At 38.2% G+C, this 27,234-nt stretch overlaps 1 protein-coding gene across 3 annotated transcripts in view; it reads right to left on the minus strand.

Moving 5' to 3' along the window:
• EIPR1 (EARP complex and GARP complex interacting protein 1) overlaps positions 1 to 27,234 on the minus strand; it is an 84,163-nt gene that overhangs the window by 21,795 nt on the left and 35,134 nt on the right. For 2 of the 3 annotated variants that reach the window (XM_061460742.1, XM_061460743.1), the window contains exons 4-5: positions 18,878 to 19,034; positions 5,495 to 5,594 (exon numbers count right to left, since the gene is read on the minus strand). In XM_061460742.1, coding sequence (XP_061316726.1) covers positions 5,495 to 5,594; positions 18,878 to 19,034 — 257 coding nt within the window. Of the gene's footprint in view, positions 1 to 5,494; positions 5,595 to 18,877; positions 19,035 to 24,252; positions 25,891 to 27,234 lie in introns of all 3 variants that reach the window. The other variant, XM_061460744.1, reaches the window with a different exon arrangement.

The following is a 27,234-nucleotide window of genomic DNA, read 5'->3' on the forward strand; positions in this document are numbered from 1 at the left end:
TTGTATACGGTGATAGGCAACTGCAATCTTTACTGCATACCCCTACCAGTGCTGTCTTCTAACCAATTTGTTCTCACAGTTTTCTCTTTCACATTCTAAACATAGAAACATAGAATCGTTAGGGTTGGAAAGGACCTTAAGATCATCTAGTTCCATCCCCCCTGCCTTGGGCAGGGACACCTTACGCTAAATCATATCACCCAAGTCCTCGTCCAACCTGGTCTTGAACACTGCCAGGGTTGGAGCATTCACAACCTTCCTGGGCAACCCATTCCAGTGCCTCACCACCCTAACAGGAAACAATTTCCTTCTTATATCCAACCTAAACTTCCCCTGTTTAAGTTTGAACCCGTTACCCCTTGTACTGTCACTACAGTCCCTAATGAAGAGTCACTCCCCAGCATCCCTATAGGCCCCCTTCAGATACTGGAAGGCTGCTAGGAGGTCTCCACGCAGCCTTCTCTTCTCCAGGCTGAACAGCCCCAACTTCCTCAGCCTGTCTTCATACGGGAGGTGCTCCAGTCCCCTGATCATCCTCGCGGCCCTTCTCTGGACTTGTTCCAACAGTTCCATGTCCTTTTATGTTGAGGACACCAGAACTGCACACAATACTCCAAGTGAGGTCTCACAAGAGCAGAGTAGAGGGGCAGGATCACCTCCTTCAACCTGCTGGTCACGCTCCTTTTGATGCAGCCCAGGATACGGTTGGCTTTCTGGGCTGCAAGCACACACTGAAGCTGGCTCATGTTCATTTTCTCATCGACCAACACCCCCAAGTCCTTCTCCGCAGGGTTGCTTTGAATCTCTTCTCTGCCCAACCAGTAGCTGTGCCTGGGATTGCTCTGACCCAGGTGTAGGACCTTGCACTTGGCATGGTTAAACTTCATGAGGTTGGCATCAGCCCACCTCACAAGCATGTCAAGGTCCCTCTGGATGGCATTCCTTCCCTCCAGGGTATAACAGCAAGCAAAGGATGGGGTACAGAGTTAATTTTGTTTACTTGGGTTTTTTTTTCATTTTGTTTTTGTTGTTGGTTTTTGGTTTGTATTTTTTTTAACAGAAAGCCATCTCAGTAATGAACCATTTCTTATTTTCCCTCATCACTCCCTGTAACCGTCAGTTCTACACAATTTTTTTCAAATATAAAGTTGCTTCACAATAACAGTTATTGTTTTTCAGCCTTCTATGGATTCTAACAGGGAGGTAATTTCTCAGGCAGGAAGTAATCTTCAAAGATTTCAGAAACACACAGCAGTTGATTCTAAGCCTGGATTTCAGGTTGTCATCATTTTAACTAGTGGAAAGTTTATGGTAGGCATTTTAAAGAGATGCTCATGCTTTCCTCAGTCTTGCTCAACTGGATGCTGGTTAACTCAGGAACCAACAGACATATGTGAGACAATTTTTTCACAGACAAAAATTTGTCTGGAATGCAACAATACCAGTCATTTTAGAAGAGATTCACCTGGCTTAAGATCTAGATACCTGGAGTTTTGCCTCTTGACTCGACTTCCAAGAGTCAAGTTTCCACAGACTTTCACTATTAAACTTCACTTTAAAAGTGTCACAGACTCAGTGATGAGGTAAGTACTATTAAAGAGTAACTCAAAATTGCTGGAGCAGAAGAGTGATAATGGTAAACAGTTATTTCCAGGTAAAATTTTAGCCACAAGCAATTCTAATTTACAGTACACTCACATGAGATACTAGATTATTTTAGACAGAAATATAGAGAACCAGTCAAATTCTGTATCAGGTCTCTCGAGAGCCCAACTGCAAAATCTAAATGACATTCCTAACTTCTGCAAACTAAGGTGTCCTGGGTTCAGCAGTAGCAGTCATGTTTTTCCTTTGTAGTAGCTGGCGCAGTGCTGTGTTTTGATTTCCAGCCCGGGAACAGTGCTGGCGATACCAATGTTTTCGGTTGTTGCTAAGTGATGTTTACCCTGACCAAGGACTTTGTGAGGCTCACGCTCTTCCAGGGAGGAGGGGAAGCTGTGAGGAAGCAGAGACAGGGCGCCTGACCCGAGCTAGCCAAGGAGGTATTCCATACCACAGCACGTCATGCCCGGGGTGGGGGGTAACTTGGAGTTACCCGGAAGGACACGGGCTTCTGCATGAGACTCGTTTCTTGGCCGGTGGTATTGTATTCTCTTCCCTTGTTATTTTCCCTTATCATTGTTGTTGGTGGTGGTAGCGGTGGTGATTTGTGTTGTACATTGGTTGCTGGACTGTTCTTGTCTCAACCCGTAGGAGTTGCACCCTTTCGATCCTCCTCCCCGTTCCTCCGGGAGCGGGGAAGGGGAGAGCCCCGGTGGGGTGGGGGGGGGGGGGCCTTGATTGTTGTCAGCCCAGCACCACACACTGGGAGTGAGTGAACAAGTTGCCTGATTGGGTTTAAACCATGACATAAGGTTTTATCAAACATTACAGAATGATCCTATATGAAGATGTCAGTCAGGGGTTGACAGATCTAATTCCATAGTCTTAGCTTCATTAGACAAAACAGGGTTTTTGATGCAGAATCTTTTTTTCTTGTTTCCTTTGATCAAATATAAGCATATAACAAATGTTACAGCTTAAATCCCTTTAGCTCGTTTATCATTTACTTTGCCTTCTGGATTCCTTCTTTTGGCATCAATATTTGATGCAGTATAGGCATACTTTAAAAGTAAGAGAATAAAAGATATTCTAGTGTCCTGGGTTCAGCAGTAGCAGTCATTTTTCTCCTTCTCAGTAGCTGGTGCAGTGCTGCATTTTTGACTTGCAGCCTAGGAACAGTGCTGATAACATTGATGTTTTTAGTTGTTGCTAAGTCATGTTTAGTCTGACCAAGGACTTTCCAAGTCTCATGCTCTGTCAGGGAGGAGGGGAAGCCGGGAGGAAGCTGAAACAGGACACCTGACCCAAACTGACCAAAGAGGTATGCCGCACCACAGCACATCAAGCCCAGGATGTAGAATTGGCGGCAGTTACCCGGAAGGGCTAGATCACTGCTTGGTTGGGCTGGGTATCGGTCGGCAGGTGGTGAGCAGTTGCATTCTCTTCCCTTGTTATTTCCCTTATCATTATTATTATTGGCGGTAGCAGCAGTGGTTTGTGTTATACCTTAGTTACTGGACTGTTTCTTATCTCAGCCTGTGGGAGTTACATTCTTTCGATTCTCTCCGCCATCCCTCTGGGAGCAGGAGGGAGGAAGTGGGGGAGCAAGAGAGAGAGTGAGTGGCTGAGCTTAAACCATGACATCTAGGTAAGGAACACTAACTGAAATACTGAGAGGATCAGCAAACTGAACATTTCTTTGAGGACAGAAATACTGATTTCCAAATTCATGCTGAGATTAAATTGCTGAAGAGTCTAGTCCTCTGCAAAATTCTGTAGATCCCAATTCTATCAACAGAAGGAAAGAAAAAGGAAATAATTCACAAATATTTGTGTGACAGAGTGAGGAGGTTAATTCTGAGGAAAGGAATATGTCCTGGGTTCAGCAGTAGCAGTCATGTTTCTCCTCCTTGGTAGCTGGTGCAGTGCAGTGTTTTGACTTTCGGCTCGGGAACAGATCTGATAACAAGGATGTTTTGGTTTGGCCAAGGACTTTGTGAGCCTCATGCTCTGCCAGGGAGGAGGGGAAGCTGGGAAGAAGCAGAGACAGGACACCTGACCCAAACTGACCAAAGAGGTATTCCATACCACAGCACGTCATGCCCAGGATGTAACTGGGAGTGAGCCAGAAGGGCTGGGAGACGGCAGGGTTGGAGGAGGTATCGGTCGGAGCTTGGTCGGGCTTGGGGGGCGAGTTATCGGTCAGCTGGTGCTGAGGTGTTGTATTCTCTTCCCTTGTTATTTCCTTTATCATTATTATCATTGGTGGTAGCAGTAGTGATTTGTGTTATACCTTAGTTACTAAACTGTTCTTATCTCAACCCGTGGGAGTTGCATTCTTTTCGATTCTCCTCTCCGTCCCTCCGGGAGTAGGGGGAGGGAAAGAAGGGGGGGGGGGTGAGTGAACGAATTACCTGACTGGGTTTAAACCACGACAGAATAGTAAAAGGAAGATGTAACATGCAAAATTTTAGTAAATTAATCTCAAGCAAAATAAAATGAGAAAAAGTGGTATTCATTGCAAGACTCCCACATATAGAGAGACTGGTAACATACTCACTAGAGAGCATCCCACAGAACACCATATTTTGGTCTGTGTGTTATACAGGCATTAGGAAAGGAATACTGACAAACTTAGGAGTAATACAAATCCAGTGGATCCGATGCCACAAACAAGTTCCTGGAGGCCAGCCTTCAGAAACTTTAAATATCAGTTCAACAACTGTTAACAAACAGTACTTGGAAGAAGCCTTGGCAGGTAACATAACACTGACTGGAGTTCCAGGTGGAAAAAAACTTTAAGTTTTCTCATCTAGTGAAGTAACCCAAAGGGCTTAATCATAAACACAAAGGATTAAACTATATTGTGTTACACTGACACTATGGAAAATCTAACAAAATAATAACAACTCAAGCCTTCACCTATTTGTGCACAGTCAGACAGTACAACCACGAAGAGTTTGTGGACAGTGTCTTGACTCTTCAAGCAATTGCTAAGAATCTAATTCAGCAGCATCTAAGAAACGAAACTAACCCTGAACTGACGAGTTAATTCAAGAACTGACAATAGACCAACTGAATAATAATGTCCTTGACATAATCAATTTTCATTTTTAAGGACACTGACCCAAATGAGTTTGTACAGAAACATTTAAAGTTTTCTATACATGATCTATGTCATTATACATAAATAAGCAAACCTTTTTGTTTATCTATAAGAGGCGTCATAATTAGACAGAAAATTATGCCAATGACACCTTTTTATATATGTTCCTGAATAAGAAATCTTTAACAGTGAGTGAAATAATGTGAATAGGTAGTATAGTACTAAATTCAATTAATACTAAGAAATCAACACAGTGAATAGTAAATAGAGACATCTATATTATGCCTATGTATACAACAAGGATGATAAATTATGTAGAGGGCTGCATGGTATTAACCAATGAGTTAATATATTATTACCTGAATTCAATAACTTTTGGCTTTACTGACCACCAATTTTCCCTTTTACGCATTTATCAAATTTGCATTGTTTTATTCTAGATTGTTCACTGTAAAACCAGTAAAGTAAGGGGAACTCTAGAAAAAGGAAAATATTTAATCACTAGCAACAGATACAAAATACCACCCTAACACTCATATTCAAGACGATTGATGGAATATTCATTTCCCCCACCCACATTAAAAGCAACAAGGTATTTCTAAAGAATAGTTAAAATATTAGCAAATTATAAACTAGCATATAATTTTATAATTTTATAAGATAGCTTATAATGTTAGCTTTATAGATATATTATTCGCTAATGATGCTGTTGTTTGAACTATATTCAAGTACGTCATGCTTTGTTTAAAAAAAAAACTTAAAACTTAAAAATTCTTAAATTCTTACCACAGCTTTGGTTGAACTTTCCTGTAAATCCCACAATAATATGTTATTATCAGCCAGCGAAATCACCTTTTTACCGTCTCCCATTGGTTCCCACATAACACTGTAAAACAGAAAGAGAAAACAAAGAAAAACACCCTAACATTAAAACCAATCAGAATTTGCACTAGAAAGCCATTTTAATGCTGTGGATCTAATCTACTCCAAAGTATATTAAAATATTAAACAGCATTTCTTCAGCTGAAATCTGACCCATATTTTAAGTACAAAATCTGTTATTAGCTAGCAATCTAGCAATTTTTACACATGCTAGATGAACATTACTGCAGCATCAGTTACTTAAAAGGTATGTGATACCAAATTTACACTTGCTTATCAAATCTTTTAGTCAGTGCTAATGTACACATCATTTCCTTTTTGAGTACCCTCTGACATCCTTTCCAAAACCATCAGGAAAAAAAAGTAATGCTACCAGGTTCTCTAGATGATCTAATGGTAAAAAGATGGTTTCTTGAAATCCTTACTCCATCTGTTGTCCATTCTGCATACTGAATCAGTGATTATGCAAAACAAACAGAGATTATGTCATTGTAGGGGGTTGGAACTAGATGATCTTCAGGTACTTTCCAATCCTAACTATTCTGTGATTCTATGCCTGTAGCAATCATTCTGCATACAAATGCAGCAAGAAATGGACCTTGCCTACATTCAATTTCAAGTGCTTTAGCTTGAAACCTCAAAGTTCTTCATATGTAATGTTGTGCATGCTTTTTGAAGATGCACCAAAAATCATAAGCCTCATAGCTTTGATGCAACCCTCTTCCAGTTCAGCAGCTGTCATCATGACTCAGTCAACATACACATTTTACCTGTGATTCACCAGTTTTGCGCTACACATGAAGGAATGCAAGAAATAAGTCCTCATCCTCTAGTTCTACCTATGTGAAGCAGCATATTCAAGCCAGTCAGTATGGGCAGCACAGCAAAATATATGCACTATAACACTAATAAATTCACTGAAGATAACAGTAAGGTTAAAAGAAGACTCCTTGTAATTTGATGAAAATAGGCTTCCATACCCAACACTTCTAAAAGTAAGTTGTGCAACCTCCTAACCATCTTATATTGAGTGCCACAACATATCTGAGGGCAGAAGATCACAACTTTAGTATCAATAGCTACATGGAGAAACTTCTTCCCATCTCCAGACAAAAACTTAAGCTATTCAAAGGCATTCGACACGTTGTTGTCATCCTCAGTACACGTATGAAGTACCACCCCTTGAGGTTTGTCAAGAGTCCATCACTAGATGCAAGTTCTCTAGTCTGTTTAACTTTTTGTACGAATCAATTCAGTATCTGGACTGAGGAGATGAAAGGAAGTTGCATGAATAGATGTAGCCTTGGACAAGTGAGTCCCGTGTTAGGCAGCTGCTAGCTACCTTCCTAACTTTGTGCTGCACAGTATGTCTGCTTCTGTTTTATCCCAGATTTTGCATTACTCCTACCCTCCCCTAAGACAGGTTCTTCCGTGAACAGTTTAATTGCTTTTTAACCTGCACTTTCAGTAAAACAAGCATTAGATATACAGGCAAAAGACTGCACCTGTTTGCTGCCACAGAGAAGCAAGAGCATGCAGAGAAAACAGAACTATGCTAAAAATAATTAAAGCCAAGTAGATGAAGCAGCTTGAACTATACCTAAAAGGGTGTGTTGGCTGACCCCTCACCCACCAAACTTTTCCCTAGTATAACAGAGCAGACCAAACAAAGGATTAGCTTCTGCATCTCTCTTCTGCTGGAACCATTACCTACATCTTTATTATGTTGTCAATCCATGGAAATGAACTACTTATAAAAGTTAATTTGTAATGAGCTCTCCTGAATTAGGACAAAATCACTTCATTTAGCCCACTAAGCTACCACCACGTTTTTAAATGTGTTTTAACAAGGGCATGGAACTAGAATGATTCTATGATTTGCTTCAAACTGGGCTGATTTGTCTGTAGTATTGCCCACCTTGGTTTTAAAAGTGTTCCTTGTTAAAGTTGTATGGCACAACTTGGAGAAAAGAATTCATCAACTAGATCCTTCAAAGTCATGAAAACAATTTATGAACACATGTAACAGGATAAAAAAATTAACGTATTATAAGCTGTATGTGATCACAGCTAACTTTCCACAATCCAGTTTTCCAAAGCAAAATTCAAATACTTCAGGGCCACCACACAACTGAATGGGAAACTAAGAAATTTTTAAGTTGATTTAAGTCCATCATTTTTCTTACATGTTGCTGAAAATATAAGTGGTATTTGGTGTGATTTATGAGATAGATTTTTAATTATAGACAATGAAATCTGGTTTGACCAATTAACTCTTAAGAGTTCTTCCAGTCAGAGTTCAATACTCTTTATGCCTGTTGATGTATTTTCATGTCTTCTGCACTGATCACTGAATTTCCAGTTGTAAAATCTAGATTGGAAGCACTTTCTTTGATGTTTTCAAAGGTAGGAAGCAATTTCACATCTTTAAGTGTCACTGAGCTTCAAGGTAAAGAATTATTATAGCTGAATACAGTGTGCTAATCAGAGCCAATTATAAGCCAGCTGATATACGTTGCAAGGAAAAGGTCTCTCCACATTCCCTCTGTCCTTCTGAGATGCCTGCTTTTCTTCTGTTTGTCTTTTATGAAAGCTCATTGTTTTACAGGCGTGGCTGATCATTCAGATTTTACAATCTAAGTGGAGGTTATTCAAATCACTTTTCGTAACACATTCTGCTGCATTTTGTAGCTATGACTGAATGTTAAACATGAAATATCATGAAGAAGAGGAAAAGAAGCCCACAGAACACTGGTGAGTGAAAAAAAAAACTGGCCTTCAAAGCAAGATATGAATTTTAGAAAAGCTGAAGTTTTCATTTAGAACAACTTTCAAAACAGCAGAGGTGGTGATAATCTTTAAAAAAGGAAAACAGATAAACCAGGCAATACCATTTTCCTGAGTGTGCCAACAATTGCTGATGCTTACAGTTTGTGGAAATGGACAAGATAATTGTCAAATTCACAGCTGCCACTCAGAAACTGAGTGTCAACTTCATGGCTGCTCTTTAGATAATCTACAAACACCAGACATAATCTACAAACAGCAGACAAGCAATTATATTTGTTGCCTTTTACCCTATTTTGTTATCATCTGACTCCTGATACTTCAAATTAGCTTCTAGCTAGTAGCTCTTGGTAAAAAAATTAAATCCTACAAAGAATGTTTTCTTAATAAAGAAAAAAAAAAGAATTTAAAATATTCACTCAAATGTGCACATGAAAGGACTATTATCCATGTTTTATGTGAAAAGATAGTTAACACCATCATTTATTAACGTACTGAGCTTTTACAAATGAACAATTCAAAGCTCTCTATTATAGACTAAAGAAGAATAAAGCAACATGCAAACACTTTCATAGATGTGAACTGCAGTCAGCCAGAAATTGTTGGACAAAGCAAACATTAACTACCGCTTAACCATAATTACAGAAGTGACAACCATTTATTTCTAGAAGTGCAAAAATTCTGCTAGACTGAAAACCGTCATGCACTGCAAAATGGAAAATACACCCAAACGGTTGGTAACCCAGCAGAACATCCTGCAGCCTCAATGCAGCCCATCACAAAAATTCATCTGTTATAGACTCAAATATTCTGCCTTCTTTGCAGCACAATGATTCAAATGCAAAGGCGACTCTGCTAATCATACGATTAGAACATGTATTCTAAGAGGAAGGTGATTAGACTGAGGACAACCTGGAACACAGAATTCTTACCCCTTGCCACAAATACTCTACAGAGGAGCCACATTTCTGAATGAAAATAGTTCTGGCTATTTTGCAGTGCATTGAAGTCCATGCTGCAGGAAGCACTTGTAAATTATGCTTTATCTCAAAATTCTCAGCCACTGAGATATAATCCAGTGTCCAACTTCCCAAGACACAGTAAAACAAAAAACTACAGCTTCCTAAAAAAACCTGAAAGACAAGGTGAATTTTTTTTAGGTGCCTTTTTAGTTAAGAGGCTGCTAAGAAGAATGAGAAATGAAGTTAAAGATTATTTTGGACAAGAACCCCAAAGACAGATGGGCTTTATTCTGACCTTTAAATTATTTTTACACTCAGAAATACAAAGAGTATCCAAAAAGGAGGCAACTCAGAATAAGAACTTGTCTCGAAATTTTTTTTTCCCTACATTGTCATACTACAGTCTTAGCAACCCCCCAAAGTCTTTTTGAAAAAAAAAAAAATCATACAGCAGAATGCAAAATATTAAAGGATAATCCTTAATATTTGTATTTACTTCACTTAATCTCCTTGCCTACTACAGTTGCAATTAAACACATTTATAGTGAGAAAAGGAATTGTGATCCTTGCTTTACAAGGCCAAATAAATGTCAGCATTGAAAAGGTATTTATGAACACGTAAACATTATATAGACAGCCTGAATCACAGGAATTCACAATCTAAAAGAAAGCATGGTAGTACATTTGTTACAAGAAAGCAAATATAGGAGTTACTGATTTTAAGTAGGAGCTCCTAAATATCCATTCTGTAGAAACAACTATTAAATTCCTGTTGAGCTATTCATGATTTAAAGTGGTGATCAACAGGTGAACACCTCCGTTGTTCATAACAATCTCAGACTTCTGGCTGGCTGGCCACGGCTTTACAGAATAACGCTTAAAACAGCAAAGCAAAATCATACAAATATATTATACAGACTCAACATATGAGCTGAACTGAGATAAACTGTCACTGTAACATTTCAAGTCACAAAACACTATAAACGGGAATTAACATCTCTAGTCTGCAATATAACCAAGTTACCTACATTCTGTACATACTTGAAGCATAGTAAGAGTAATTACTGGTGGATGCAAAGCATAACCTATGCAATCAAATAGGTGAAACACTAAACAGCAAGACCTGCTTTACAGAAAGCAAGCTGTAACTAACCATTTTCAGACTTAAGGCATCAGTCAGCCATTTTTCTGTGTTTATTTGTGAAGCAATAAAATATCCAAGTTCTATACATGGACAGTTCTTGTAAAGTGCGCAGCAAAAGCAACCTACAGTTCTTCAGATTGCAACAACCTAAGAAATCTTTAATTTCTTCCCACTGACTTGCAGGTGAAGCCAATTATTTCTCCTGTGTTCAGAGAGATAGCCCAGATGAAAATCCCACAGAGTAAGAATCTCATGGGTGGGACTAACTGGAATCCATACTACAAAGCAGTTTTGCAGCACAGTGTTATTAAGGTCCTGCGGGTTCTCCATGTTCATTTGGTATTGCAGACAAGCCGTTAGAGCTGATTAACAATCTTACGAAGCTTACTTTGCCTGTTTGTTGTCACATGTATTTATTCCAGACAGATGAGAAACATTAATTCATCTTTCCAGAAAAAGTTCTGCTTTCAAAGATACAAAAAAGTACACTAGTTTTTTTTAAAACACTGCTGTTTCCTCTAAGGTCTGCCTCTTACTAGCATATTCAGCATATTACTAGATTTTTGCTCAACTTCATGCTTGTTGGGATAGACTGTTCTTGAGCTTGGAAGAGGCAATCCTTGAATATTAAACAGCTTTCTTGGACCCTTCTTCCCTCTAGGATCCTGTCACATGGGACTTACTCAAGCTGATCCCTGAAGAGGTCAATGTCTGCTCAAGGATTGTGAGCTTGGTTTTTGCCCTACACCCTCTTCTCAGGATCCTAAATTCCACCATGCCATGGTCACTGCTGCCAAGACACGAACACTGGATTATTTACAACAAGAATACTTAAATACTATGGCAGAAACTCACAGGTAATACTTTAAGGCAAATACAAAACTCCTTTTAATTTCATTGTTTCATCCCATATTGGTCAGGTGCTAAATACATGTCTATGTATACAACAGGTCTATGTAAACACATTTTGTTAAAGTTTCTGTGACATTACCATGATGCATATTTTACAGTAGTATTTCAATTATCCTTTAATTATCCTACTGTTACTGATGGTTGAAATATCTGAGGACTTAATGGCTATTTAAAACATTCTGGAAGTTCTTTTTGCCTTTTGCAAGTGTTTTAGACCAAGTCCATGGGACGTACGTGTGCTCAGACAGCAAAATGCACTACAGCTGTAAGGGTTTTTTGGCGACATACCTACAACAACAAAAGGTGTAAAGTATATGCAGTTAAATTACTTCAGGAATGCAGTGTTTTGGCAGCACAGTTTATGGCACCTGTTGAACTCTATAACCCAAAAACATTTTACTAAGTGTATGGCCATGTATCTGCTTGTAGGATTTGCAGATACTATTGTACAGACAAATATTCTTAACAGTTTTAGGAACAACTCACTCAGGGGCTGAAACCTTACCACTGATAAGAAAAAGAATCAATTGACAAGATGCTTTGGAAATGAAATATGTCCAAAGAGTGAAATCAGAACTGTTTGGGAAAGCATGTACGGTTTAAAGATCTACGTGAATATTAAAAGTTGCTTTCACCACCTTTCTTAACAACAATAGGAAAAAAGCTTCAAAGTAAGGAGTTACACATTTCACATAAGCAGACACTGACGACAGATTACTGTCACCAAAAGTTAATTGCTATATACAACGAACAGCACATACAGAAGAATGTAACTCCCCAGCACATATCCGAGTTTCTTCAGTGAAATATGAGGGAGGTGGGAAAACTGCATGTAAAAGCTAGGATTCATTTCCAAAGCAGATGGACAGAAGTCACATAACCTCTATCGTTCTACAACATACTGTGCTCATAGAGCAGCTGCTGTCACAGACACCATTTCCATTCTGTTGAACAGGGCTTAAAAAAACCTAAGTGGATATTATGGATATGTGACATGTCATAAGAGAAACATTTAACTGGCTTGTCTGACAGAGATCAGTAAGGTGGTAAACCTACAAAAACTTTTTAATAGTATGAAAGTCTGGCAGGAAAGCACACAGGAAGCTGTCACGCAGAAGTCCTACTCAGTTCTGGAGGCCATATGATGCCAAAAGCTCTTTCCATGTATTAATGTGAAATTAAGGGCTGAAAAAAGTTTATTTGTGAAACAGCTGGAGTCTCTGCAGACTCATTTTAGAGGAGATATATATCTACTCTGGGGGGGGACAATCCGAGTTTTTTCCTATGGGATTTTTCAAAAGATGGCAACATGGATATAGCAAATTCTTGCTAATTTATTGCTGTTTGTAACAAATGGGACATCTGCATGGTTAGACGGGGGCAGGGGGGAAATAGAATATTCATCTGAGTGTATTTTGCCAATTAACTGAAACATGTGAGAAGGAGAAAATTATGATTGCCTAGGATCTGCATTGATAGTTGGGGAAAATTACCACTCCTTCTATTCAAAAGAAGAGCAAAACCAATAAAGGTTTACACACAGACCTGGCACAAAAGTACCCTCTAACAATCTTAATCCAGTAACTGTGGATACTTGAGAGTATTTCAGGTAAACAGGCTGCAAGTAGCTGGCACTCTAGCTAGTGTGGCCTCACTGAACAACCTCTCCATCACCACTGCCCAAGACTGAAGACTGGTCTGGATGCACTGCTTGAGGCTGCAGTGCACCCATTAAGTTCTCACATATATTTTACCAAATAGACGCACTTCGTTACAAATGTTCAAGGATCATTTTTTTCACCCAGCAGACATCCAAAAGACATTTCAAAGCCGTGAATGTTTAAGTACCATGCAAGTTAACTGTCAGCAATATTACTTCATCTACAATCATCCCAGAATGTTATGCTAGGGAAGCACAGTACTTACAGGGAAGTTATTCTACTCTGAGTAGTAAATAGTCTAAATAATAAATGCTTAATGGCATTTTGGAGAGCAAACTGGAGTCTGAGACAAAAAAAAACAGGGACACCTGTTCAAAGCCAGTTCCTTGTGAACATTTAAAATTCACCTGCATAACTATTTTTTTCCACAGTTCTGCAACATCATTATTTATTTATTTATTTATTTATTTACATTTCCCACTAACCTTTTAAGCAATTCCACCAAAATTGGGAATAAAATCAGCTGGTACCTATTTCACCAGCAAAATCAGTTGAGGCAGACTGCAACTAATTCTTTTAGGGCTAAGAATAGCTAGAGGGGCATTACATACAGGAAAAAAAAAAAAACAAACCCTTTTAAAAATAACTGAGTTTTCTTTTGGTAGGGAAAAATCTCAACTAATTTGGCAGTAAAACCAGGGAATATGACAGCATGGTGAAAACTGAAGTGAAAAATTACTTTCAAGTTGGTAAGAAGTGAAATTGTACTCTGCAAACTCATTTTTTATTTGCAGAGTAACACAGTTTCTGTACTGTTTTCTGTATCATGATTTACAAATCCAAGGTAAACACAGACAACTGCAAAGACTTAACCCAAACTAATTTTCATTGTAATGTATGAAATCTATTGAAATTATCAGAAGTGGTCATAAGCTAAGTGAACACATAGAGCAAGTTCGTATACATTAAACACAGCATATGTTTCCCTTAGTACTTGCTTCTATGTCAGATTTTGCTTTACAAGACTAGAGTCAAATTCTGATGAAAATTTAGCAAAATAAACTTGGCACACAAGGATTTACTATTTTACTATCCAATTAATGAATCACAATTATTCCTTAGTATATACAATTACACTGAATACCTTAACATTTTAAACTTGCACACTACTAACTACTCCAAATTACTAAAAACATTCAAGGGAATGAAAGACATGAATGTTACAAATTACTCTACTGGTTCCAGACACATTTTAGAGGATAAAAGGGGAAAATGGGAGAGAAAATGTGAGAAAGAGACAACAAATGGTTGAACATATGCATTTATATATAATACATGGATTTATTTACAATAAAGGATAATCAAAGATTCAAAAGAGCAAAATCCTGTAAAGAACTGAAGATACCACACAGAATTAAGAAGGGAGAAGTGAAAGGAGAGGCACATAAAATACAGTTAAAATTTTTACTATTTTAGAAAGAATGAGATTGTAGAGGGGAGAGTGACTGATAAACTTAAACCATGACAGCAGCCCAGTGAAAACACTTATCATATAGTAAATTAAAAAAAAAAAAACTTTTCTGTGTACTTCATCTTTGTAATATCAGAGGTGACTGATGGAGAACGTAAATGCATGGAATGAACGAGGTGTGGAAGAATTATTCTTAAATGTTGACAATGTTTTAAATACTATTGTAAAAGCCAGAAAGAATAAGTAAAATGCTTCTGGATCTCAATTCTGGAATGCACTTATCTGTTGTCAGGGCATCAATTACAGATGTGTTTTAACTTTCATCAGGTGAGAGTTAAGCATGTTCATTCCACTGATGAACATGATGAAACTGAAGCAATAATGTTATGCATAGTACTTTACGTATTTTAAATAAAGTAATCTTCCATTCAAGCTGAAAGGACTGTTACAGAAAATCTGTGCTTTGGTACAAAGCCGACCTTAAAGAGGTTGCTCCATACTGTGCAGCCACACAGCCAAGGTACTTTTCAGTACTTCTCTATTTGGAGACCATAGGTGAAATATACATGGGTACATGTAAGTACATACAAAATCTGTGGGAATAGCTCATTTATAGCAACCTTCTCCTTTGTGAATTCGAAATTCCAGTTTAATATTTTAGTGATAAGCTACCTGGAGTTCTTGAAACATCTGTGACTTCTAAAAAAACCTATAATTTCTCTTCCTCTCTAACTTCTCTTAGATGTGGTAATATCTGCAAATCCATACTCAGGATTGACTGAGTGGGATACAAAAAAAAAAAAAGTCAGCTTCAGCAAGTAGAGGAGCTTAACGAAGTGATCTATCTTTATTCCTAACACCCTTTCCAACCTTTTTTGGCAGCTGACTACTGTTTTGTATACAAAACCTGAATCCTTCATTCCACACCTTTCAGGCTTCCCTTACTTATTTTGCTTTTATTTTATTCCAAATTTACTCCATGAACCACCAAACTAGTTCACTTTTCCCTACTCTTTTGAAGCACATACCTTGCTACTGAGCAGCGTCAGCAGTATGTTATGCCTGCCAAACTTGGAAAGCAAAATTAGGATATTAAGCAGATATAGGCATGCCTGCTTCCAGCACATTGCAAGAGGAGAACCTTCAGCTTTACTTCTGACAAAAGAAGTAGTCCCGGCTGAGTTCCAAGTTCAGGATCTCACAGATTACACAGATTACATTCTCTCACCGCCTGTAGTACCCTCTGCTGAGTACTACTCTGCCAAGACTACTATCAAAAAAGTGTGGGAAAACTGAGGAAGATGTAGACAGTAAGTTACTTCTAAAACAGAAGACTTTAGGATTTTAGCAGACACAGTTTTAGAAATTCCTCCAAGCTGCACTCAGAGGAGTATCAAAATCTCATTAACTGCGGTCATGTTTCCTCAGCCTCTCCCATCCAGACTGTACCTCGGACTGCTTCTTGAAAGATACCCAAATGGCAGGTTTCTATACACACTGAAACTTAAAACACTGCACAAAGCAACATACCTACGGTTATATATGTGTAACACTGTGAATACATACATCTATCAACAAAACAAATGTATAGCAGTAGCTTTTTTTCTCCTTTCAAGCACAAAAATGCCCATGTATCTCTGTAGTTCTGGAAGTAATTCACATGGGAATTTTGCACTCAAAATCTTTGCATTTTGGCTCACATGAGGAACAGCAGATAGGGGATGAAAAAAGTCTTACACTTGAACCACAGAGAGCAATGAATAGGCCTACTCATTTGCTTAATTTAAGCATCTGCTTAATTTTCTGAACTCTCTATGCCATAGAAGATTTTGAATAAAAATTCTAGTGGGTTCCAGATGCAAAGCTTAGAGGTAGTAAACAATCTCAGTAACTGAAAGCAAAAAGTTTCTCTTAATTTTTAAACACAGTATCTCACACAATCCAGATAAAATAGAACTGTAGAAAAGCACATTTTGTTTCCACTTGCCTGTAATGTCTCAGAGATCAGAGTGTATAGCCAATTGCATTTTCAATAGTTTTGCTTTTTCCTTTTAATTATAGTCAAATCTCAGTTACTTAAGATCTGCAACCCAGATCCATGAACATTGTAAAGCAACTGCACTATAGATGCCGAGACACACAAAATACCTTCCCATGAGCTACTGTCTGGAATCACAGAAGTTCACAGCAGGTGCCACAAAGGCTGAGATCATCACACCCTGCATCTCTAAACTGTACTGTCAGCTACAACACTCTGCCCTGCCCAGTATATAAAGATGCGATAAAAGCCCGTTGTATGTTTTTACTCCCTTTTTTTTTTTTATTTTCTTTTTTTAAGCATGCTTTCTGATTAATCACTTCCAAACTTTTCCATCCTTAACCAAGCAGACCTGGTATGTCACTCTACTGCACTCTGTGGATTAGACAACCTCCTTAAAAATGCATGTGGCCACATTGAAACCCTGGGTTCAGCGTTCACCCTGTGTCTTGAGAGTAAAATGTACAGAAGAATGCTCTAATGGTAAGGCAAATAACAGAGCCAAAATAAGCATTGCCCTTCTTACTGAAAGTGCATGATGCCAGACCACTGCTGATCTCATACAAAGCGATTGTGTACACTAGAATGCTGGTCTGACATTGAAGTTTCAAAAGTATTTACACTTTGCATTGAGGAAAATTGCTTTTCTGATTTATGGTTGGTTACAATGACAGTTGTACCATAAGTGCATAAAATAGTCTCATATTTTGGAGATGTTTGGAAAAAACATCTAAAATGTGTAATAGAAAAGAATCTTTAAGTTGCTATTGGTAGTCAACACACCACTCAGTGGGACATGGCCTATAAGTGATACACATTCAGCAAAAAAAGTTTGTTTTACTCATTCATGTGAAATGTTTCCACTACAATTCAGGAAGGAATAGAAAAGCCTGCTCTAGAACAAGATCCTTTAACTCAGCTGTGCTTGACTGAGATGATGTGAGGGGCGCTAATGCCAAGTGTTCTGTTTATGCTTTTCATCTCTCTATAACAGAGGACATTTTCAGATCTTTATGTGCATATATACACATATATAGAATGGATATTAAACTGTAGAGGAAAATTGTGAGCGCTATTACGGAACAAAGTCAGACAACAGGAAACAACACTGCACATGAACTTCCTAAAAGCTATATTAGAGAAAAAATAAAAGCTTCATTTTGGCATTCACATAAATTCACATCCTGATTCAAAGCAGTAATATACCCCCATTTCTCCTCTGGTGATCAGCCTATCACACAGAGTTCTGGCATCCCAGCATCAGACAGAAACAGATTATGGAAAATTAAAAGACAAAAAGTACAAATCTTAAGGAGTAAACAGTGAAGATTAAAACAAAAAATAATATTCCCAACTATTTTGGAAACTAATTATCAAAATATTTTAACAATAAAAAGGGATTTTTTTAAATAACAAAGACTTATAAACGGAAGTATTCATATGAAAATGAGCAGGAAAGAATTAATAGATATTACCATGAAGAAATTCAACATTCTGGAAGTTGAGATTTTAGAAAAAAAGTAGCCCAGACAATACACTTCCGAATACAATGATCTCTCCAATAATGCCCAAGAACCATCTAATAAATATGACCTTTAATTTACTTTTGTTTTCAGTTGAAGTTTAATCTCCAAGGATCAAACTAGAAACAGTGGCTAGAAATAGATGCTTAAAACTTATGGTATGCCCTGCATCTGTTCAGAAAGCAGTGGGAACCTATCATATAAATATCCATAATGCAAAGCACTTGCAAACACACAATGGACAAGTTTAACTTTCTTTCAAGTAACAGAAAGGAAAGGAAAACAAACCTCTGTAATACCCTCTGCAGGACTGCAGCTCTCTTTGTCTGTTCTTAGGCAACAGAAAAGAGTAGTTAAACAGGCACCATAGAATATGATGGATTCTTATCCTTAACAAACAATAAATTACTTGCACTTATGCAAAATCAGTTGAGTGAAGACTGAAAAACAAAGACCAAAGTGCAACATCAAATTTATATACCATAAAAAGACTGAAATGCTAAGGATTATACCTTTGTGCAACAAAGACTTTAGATGGGGGCAGGTGGAGAGAAACACATTAAAACAGTACACAGGCTGTTACTCCATATGTGTTTGCAGGACTACAATAAATGATTTTAATCTATGAAACATCTGGGGCTAAAAATCCAATTTGTACCTTTTTTTTTTTTTAATGGAATGGTTTTAAAGTGCCTAGCATAACTCTTACAATATAAATCTGCACAAAACTAACAGTACAGGTCTATCCTTTAGGCTTTTTCTAGTAGTATAAAATATGCAAAATCCTACCAGGCCATATTGCCATGGGCTGTGTTGTCAAGGTGACAGAGTAGCTCCAGGGTTTGAGTGTTGCTTGATGAATCATCAGGGGATTCATGACTGCCTGATTCCAATTCCTTCGGCATCCTCCAAACAGCAGCACATGTCATGACTTTACTGTCTGAAGCTAAGCAACAGAGAATAATGTCAACAGATCATCGTATGGGAGACATACTTTGTATACAGTGCATCAACATTTACACAAATCTATAAGCAATGCACATCTGCTGTTTAAAACATTTAAAAATATTATACCTAGATGAATTCAAAGAATGTAGAATGTGGATAAGGATACAGACCTCAGGTTAGCAGTCAAGCCACTGCAAAACTCATAATTAGCACATATTTAGTATGCTTTCCCTGTTTAAAGGCAAAATTCAGTGCTCATGAAAATGTAATTTTTTGGGAGGCAACTTTTCGAAGCTTCATTCCACATACTGATGTTAATGAAAATGACCAACAAGTTTCATTTCTTGAAATGAAGTATTTAGATATTGATATTGAAGTATCACAATAAGTATTTAGACATCATTTTCATGTTTTCCTTTTCAGGGCTATCTTCAGGTGAATCTGCAGCATTATGTCACATCCTTTACTATCAATAATTGTTTAGCGATACTGCATGTTTTCCATGTAAGTACACATCTCTAATTCTAGCAAACAGAAGCAGCTTCCAAAAGGAAAACTGAACTTCCACACATATAGCAAATTTTACAATCTATGACGAACACTCCACCTGTAGATAGAGGAGAAAATACCATATGGTCTGTGCACATACGGCATTGCCCATCACCCAGTATAGCGATTTGTAGCAGTGCAAAATGGGAGGAGACCAGAGCAGCACTGCATATGCTCATGTTGTTCCAGCCTCTGGTCCAGGGTCTGCAGAAGACGAATAGACAGTACTATCCACTACAGTAGGAACAAAGAAACCAGCCACAGCTACGTTAAGCAAAAGCATGGGGAGCGACTACCTGCTGGAGGATGTGTTAAACATGAAGTCCAGAGGCCACGCAGCAAAGAACGGCATGTTTTCTGTTCTTTGGTCATTTTGCATGCCTTTCTCTCACAGCTCTGTCTCCAAGTACATTTTAGCTGACTTTAGTGCCAAGTGCCTGATTACAGAGCCATGAGCAGACGTGATCAACTTACAACAGTTGAAACAAAAACAGGAACAATTTTACTGAGAGTGGTTTTAAGAGAAGGACCGTAACTCTGTAAAAGGCCTTCTTCGGCTAAAATTATATTAACAGGGCTAAAAACGTCTTTATCATAAAGGTTGTGAATCTGGATATTCTATATGGAAAAAAATAAAAAGCACCCAAATGATAAATAGGATAAAAAGTAACTGATGGGTAGTAAATAACCCCAAAACGCAAGAATGCAAACGTTTAAAGAGTAGCCAAATGAAATAAAAATCATAAGTAGCTAGGTCAAGCCAGTAAGAGAAAAAGGCCACTTCTGTGAGAAAGAAACAGGGGTAGGAGGTGAACTTTAAATTCAAGCACGGAATTCAGAACACACAAGCACTGGGTATTTGATAAACTGTACTAAATATAACATACAGGTATGGCCCAGAAAGCCAACCGTATCCTGGGCTGCATCAAAAGGAGCGTTAAGTTGGGGCTGTTCAGCCTGGAGAAGAGAAGGCTGCGTGAAGACCTCCTAGCAGCCTTCCAGTGTCTGAAGGAGGCCTACAGGGATGCTGGAGAGGGACTCTTCATTACAGACTGTAGTGACAGCACAAGGGATAACGAGTTAAAACTTAAACAGGGGAAGTTTAGGTTGGATATAAGAAGGAAATTCTTTCCTGTTAGGGTGGTGAGGCACTGGAATGGGTTGCCCAGGGAGGTTGTGAATGCTCCATCCCCGGCAGTGTTCAAGACCAGGTTGGACAAGGCCTTGGGTGATATGATTTAGTGTAAGGTGTCCCTGCCCACGGCAGGGGGACTGGAACTAGATGATCTTAAGGTCCTTTCCAACCCTAACGATTCTATGATTCTATGATGCACATAACTGTAATTGGGCATTACAACTTGACTACAGTTATCAGGAGACCATGCATCTAAAGATGCTGGACAGTCCCTTACTTCTTAACACTTAACTGAACTTTGACTAACTGTAGCACATACTAACTAAACAGCTATTTCCAAATCATTTGAGGCAAATCCTTTATGTAAAATCCATGTGCCACTGAACAAAGAGGAAGAAGCAACAACAAATGGCTGCCTTTAGCAAAGGGCAAAGCAACATGCATTATACACCATACAAATAATAAGTAAACTAAATTGAAAGTGCAGTATAGTTAAAGAAGGTAAGATCTATCCAGTGTTCTGCCTCAATACACAGTATGTGACAGAACATTAAAGAACACCACAGAAAAGTTTCTGGTAGATTATGATTACCAAAAGGTCTGTACCATACATACAAAGCATTAGCTTTTCTACTAATAACAAGACCTGCGTGGAGAATCACAAAAGCAAGTAGTAGAAAACAAACTACATGTTTCTCAAGCCATCCTTCCTCTCAGCACAACACCACAAGTCTTAAGAGAGCCTGGAAATGTCATGAAGAAGTTCAATGGTCAGGAAGCTGAGATTTTAGAATAAGTAGCCCACACATCTGAACACACCGATACGTGTAATCTTGTCCAAGAACTGCCTAATAAATATGACCTCCTGTTTACTTTCTTTTTAGTTGAAATTTAATCTACAAGGCTTAAACTAGAAATCAGTAGCTAGAAATAGATGCTTAAAACTTACGGTACAATGCATGACAATTTAAAAACCAACTGAATTAACTATTACTTTTAAAGTCTACTTTTTCATTTACTAGCTAGCTAATGAATAGAAATTTTTATGCAGACATTTTAAAAAAATGAGACTGATTTTAAATTATATCAAAAGGGAACAATACTTAAAGTTACTCTTTCTAGAATATATTTAAGTATAATGAGATTATGATGGATACCTTACACAGCAGGTATCAGAACACAGAAACCAAAGAGACCCTTTCCACTCTTACGTGAGACGCTTACAGCAATATCCAATACTGATGTTGCATTATCTTTGTTCAGACTCAGTTCTGAGTTGTCACATTTCTGATGTGTTATTCTACGGTTTTTGGTTTGGTTTTTGATTTGGGGTTTATTGTTTTTTTTCCCCCTTAAAATTCTCTGGTAATTGTGGAATGGACAGTACAACTTCCATGATCACTTCCCACTCCATATTCTGACAGACCAACATTCCTTGGACTACAGCAGATCATATTCATATGGTTTCAACTTTTCCTGCCAGTGGAAGATGTTCACATGCTTCCAAAATTATATCAGACACTGTAGTTGCTAAAATATGGACTGAATGTATGAACATTTGGTTGCCCTGCATCTGTTCAGAAAGCAGTGAGAACCTATCATATAAATATCCATAATGCAAAGCACTTGCAAACACACAATGGACAAGTTTAACTTTCTTTCAAATAACAGAAAGGAAAGGAAAACAAACCTCTGTAATACCCCCTGCAGGACTGCAGCTCTCCTTGTCTGTTCTTAGGCAACAGAAAAGAGTAGTTAAACAGGCACCATAGAATATGATGGATTCTTATCCTTAACAAACAATAAATTACTTGCACTTATGCAAAATCAGTTGAGTGAAGACTGAAAAACAAAGACCAAAGTGCAACATCAAATTTATATTCCATAAAAAGACTGAAATGCTAAGGATTATACCTTTGTGCAACAAAGACTTTAGATGGGGGCAGGTGGAGAGAAACCCACACTCAAGACATTTTTTCTCTCCGCACAGAACCACAAGTCTTAATACTGCCTGGAAAAGCCATTTTAACTTTGTAGAACTGCAACATTCTGAAATTCTGACGGTGTGTTCTTATGAAGTAACTTTTTAAAAATGTTCAGTTTCTTTCAAAATCAGATTTCCAGATTGAAGACCCTAAAACAACTAACCAAGCACTGCCTAGAAGATTGAGCGAGGCCAAAGGAAAAAATCAAAAGAATCATAGAATGGTTTGGGTTCAAAAAGACATGAATGACCATCTAGTTCAAATCCTCCTATGACAGGCAGGGACAACTTCCACTAGACCACTTCCCTCTTCCCTTCAGGGGTTTATCCCATGGTACTTTACCAAGCAGATGCCTAAACAGCCCGAAGTCTGCTCTTCTGATGTCCAGGGCAGTGAGCTTGCTGTGCACTCTCCTCACCTCCCTAAGGATCTGGAACGTCACAATTTCATGGTCACTGCAGCCTTGGCTACAAAGTGAAGCTTTGCAATGTGAACCTCTGAGCTTCATTCACATTCCCCACCAGCCCCTCCTTGCTGGTGAGAACAGCACCTCTCCTCATTGGATCCTCAGTCACTTGAAGGAAGTTACCACCCGTACACTCCTGGAACCTCCTGCACAGCTTACACTCTGCTGTGTTGTTTCTCCAACAGATATCGGGATGGTTGATCCTGAGCCATAAACTCTCGGTCAGTTCCTCATCCATCCCCAGACAGAGCTCCATGCACTCCAGCTTGTCACTGGAGGGTGACACCACATCCTTGTCTCCCCTGTTCCTTCCTGAAGAGCCTGTATCCTTCCATTCCAACACTCCAGTCACCAACACTCCAGTCATCATATTTCCATGATGCCAGCAAGATTATAGGCTTTTTATATCATGTATACATATTGAAATCTCCCTGAAACTTGATGTCACTGAGGCTCCTATAATTCTTCGGCATTTTGAAAATCGTCAAAAGCCAGCAATGAAACGAATCTGCTTGAATTTTTAATGTGAAAAGCAATTCTACATAGGTTCTGTGTTTGTTTTCAAATTATTACTACAGATGCTGCTATGGAGCAAGACTGAAATGCACCTTGATACTCCAGGCAGAAGGTATTTGTTACAGTAGTGAAAACAAGTTACCAGTTTTCCAGATTTTGCAGGCCTATCTATGCCATTCCTTGGAGCCCAGCATATTGTGTCCTCTCTGGAAAGCTGTTCAGCTGCTCTGATATGATGTGTATCTGATGCCATTTGCTCTTTGAGAATGCAAGAGAAGCTTATCGTTTTGAAATGTAATTTGACCACACTAGATTTCTGTATTAATGGCTGTTATTATGTAGTATGGTAGGCAATTACTTTTATATTAAGTTTTTATCATTAAAAAGATTGCTGTAAGTCTTGTATATTAGCACATACCTTGAAAATACACTCTAAAATTAAGGATGCCTATCAAACTTACTAGGGATCCCAACAGCACAATAGTCATTCCTTCTTTCTCAAATTGTGGAATTAGCTGTTTTCTTCAGTCCACACTTACAGATACAGAAATTAAAAAATACCTACCTATTTTTAATTGAGAAATGCTCAGCGAGATCTGAAGTACAGGTGGGCACAGAATTTCACAAGCAGAATTTTGTTCCATTCCATGCCTGTTTCACTTCAGCAAGACTAGCGGTGAAGTATAAAACTCACTGTGTATCAGAAATGGACAACACTAAAAGCCAACACATACAACTCCTTAACACTCAGCACAGACATTACTCTCTGCTTTCAGCTGGTTTTGAAGATGCTCACAGAAAATGACAGACTGCTTTCCACCAACTGAATAACCATCTATCATGAACAACTGTATGCGCATTGCAAATCTTCAGGTTCTAATTTTAACTTTTGGATGAATTATGGAATTAGATACATAGCTAAAATCTGCAGAGCAGACTTGATTCAGAACACTATTAATGTCTCCTTTCACTTTTTATGTACTTATCTAAAGTTCTGACACTTTATTAATTCCCAGATGTGTGAAACCAAAGTGGAATTGCCGTGGCCTCCTACAGAAGTAATTTTAGATATGGCTAGCCTTAAGGAAGGCTTAATTTTCTTTTATATAAGGTTTTTTTTAAAAGATACCATTTTCTCCCTGGTAAAAGAGAAGACAAATGCTACTGCTGAGTGAATGTGTCACTCTTATGACAGACGAAGTGGAGCTTTCCTGTGTGCCACAATTCCTCTTAATCAAATAAGCACTGACAACAAATCTACATGTATCCACAGACAAAAGATAACTGTCATTGCACAGAAATCCAACTCCCACAACAGGATGCTCATGGCTGTATGACAAGCTTGCTAGCAGTGTATGGTATTGCTGGAGTTACTTGTACAGCCTTATTTCTCTAGTGATATTAGAATTCTAAAATCCAGCATTACTAAGTAATTTCACTACAACCACCACAGTACCACTGCTTACCTAGAATGCCTACAAGCAAAGAGAAACTCCAGATTTTCCTGTCTTTTACTACCTTCTCATCACCCTACTGCACCTATACATACGAAATCACGTGGCAGATGTAGAGAGCTAGATGCACTATTCCAACTGCAACAACCCCCTTTTAAGCACTGTTTCCCAAGTTAATCAATACTATCTCCTGGGTAGAGAATACCATTTGCTACAATGATTGTACAGTTTCATCTAACTGGTTCTGTTGAAACGATCCAGGCTTACAAACAAGCAAACCATAATTCAAGAAATAAGCAAATAATCCCACATTTTGACAGCACAAATTTAGGAAGGAACTACACATGATGCTGGCAGCAATGAGGGTGCAGTAATCAACTACATGAAACAACCTTTGGTGAGTTCAGACAAAGCCTAAGAGAGAGAACCACAGCTACAGAGGACAGCACCGTCTTTAGATGCCTACTTTACAAGATGAGCAAGTGAGAAAACTCTCTGCATGCAGAGCGTGCAATTTGCAAAGGGTCAAAACTTGGTCAAATCAATACCAATTTTCACTGCAGCACTCAAAAGGACTTCTCAATGAGGGCTATTTTCATGACAATTTTCAGCTTTCTACTACCAGCTGTTCCAACACTGAAAAAAAAGTAAAAGTTGCAGGCAGATGAAGCATCCCGTTTATCATCCTCCACACACTGTACTCCTTAGAGAGCTGCTCCAACTTAGTCACCTCTGAGAAAGGAATAAGCCTCGGGAAAGTAAACATAACAGAAAGTTTGTAATGAGAATTTGAATATAACATTAACTACAAGCACTCGTTACTCCTTTATAGAGTTACGCCACACACAATAGATCAGTTCACTGTACTATTGCTGCTGGAATGCAGTAGCCAGCACACATTCCTTAACAACTATACAATCATTTTGGGATTAGGTGCAAAAAGAAAAATGTGTCTATAAGAACATAAGACTGCTGATTCCAGATGGAATGCATTTGTTCAGGACAAAAAAATCACTCCTGACCTTCTGGTAAGTTACTTTTTGTTTTTTTATGAATTTGCAGATTTTTAAGGCAGAAGGGATTGTCCATGCACTTCACACAACCCTTGGTTTTGCTTCAGCAATTCGTACAGTTAAGGACTCACATAATGAGAGAAGTGAGCTCCATGACATTTCCAGATTTAGGGAGAAGGACCTAAACTTTTAAATCATTCAGAATTTTTGCAAAGATTCCTTAAGAAAATGCACAGACTGCAAAATTACAAAGAACTCAACTGCACAATCATATTTATACAAACTCCTTGAGTGATACTTATTAAAGAAAATAAACTGTAACAGCTTTAAAAAGGATATTACATGCAACCCCAATAACCACACTAAGAAACCAACTGAAATCTGGAAAACTGATGCAATAAATCAGAACAGATGCACAAGAAAGATGCAGTCTAGTTAATCACTGTAGAGACTAAGGGTTCTCACTTAGTCCTCTATTTGGTTTTATATTCTTGAGAACAAAAAGCCATACTTGCCATGTTGGAGCTGTAGGTGATTTTCTAATTGAAAAGAACCAGGTAATTTCATTGGGTTTTTTTATACTGAATCCCTTTAAGAAAATTCTCCTTCCCCAAATATGTTTTTTTAAAGGAAGATACAGAAAGAAATTATCCTGCTTAACAGCTTGAGTTTTAACACACACAAAAAAACAAAGGCAAAAAAAACCCACCTGAAAGTGGAGACATGTATTACTAAAATATTAAATGGAAAACAAAAAGATATGTATGGAATATAAAAAACAAATCCTCACGGGAAGTATAGATGCTAATCAATACTCTGCAGTTTCAACAAACAAAAGGTCAGAGTACAATCACACACCCATCAGTGCCATTTCCCTTCCTCTTTCAGGCGTGGATTGAGGCACACCCAGAAATTGGTAGAAGTCAGTAAGTGCTATCACTTATCCATGTTCTGCTTGCTACCAGTTCATGCACAGTCATCATTTCTCCAAAAGTGAAGTTAGTATCTTTTACAGGCAGCAAACAGACATGTTAGAAAAAATAAAGGAGAAACTTAAGATGAGTGATTAAAGACAAGTCA

Source organism: Pezoporus flaviventris, unplaced genomic scaffold, assembly GCF_033815535.1.
Source record: "Pezoporus flaviventris isolate CSIRO_AGI_PZ_B2104156 unplaced genomic scaffold, CSIRO_AGI_Pfla_v1 ptg000031l, whole genome shotgun sequence".
NCBI lineage: Eukaryota > Metazoa > Chordata > Aves > Psittaciformes > Psittacidae > Pezoporus > Pezoporus flaviventris.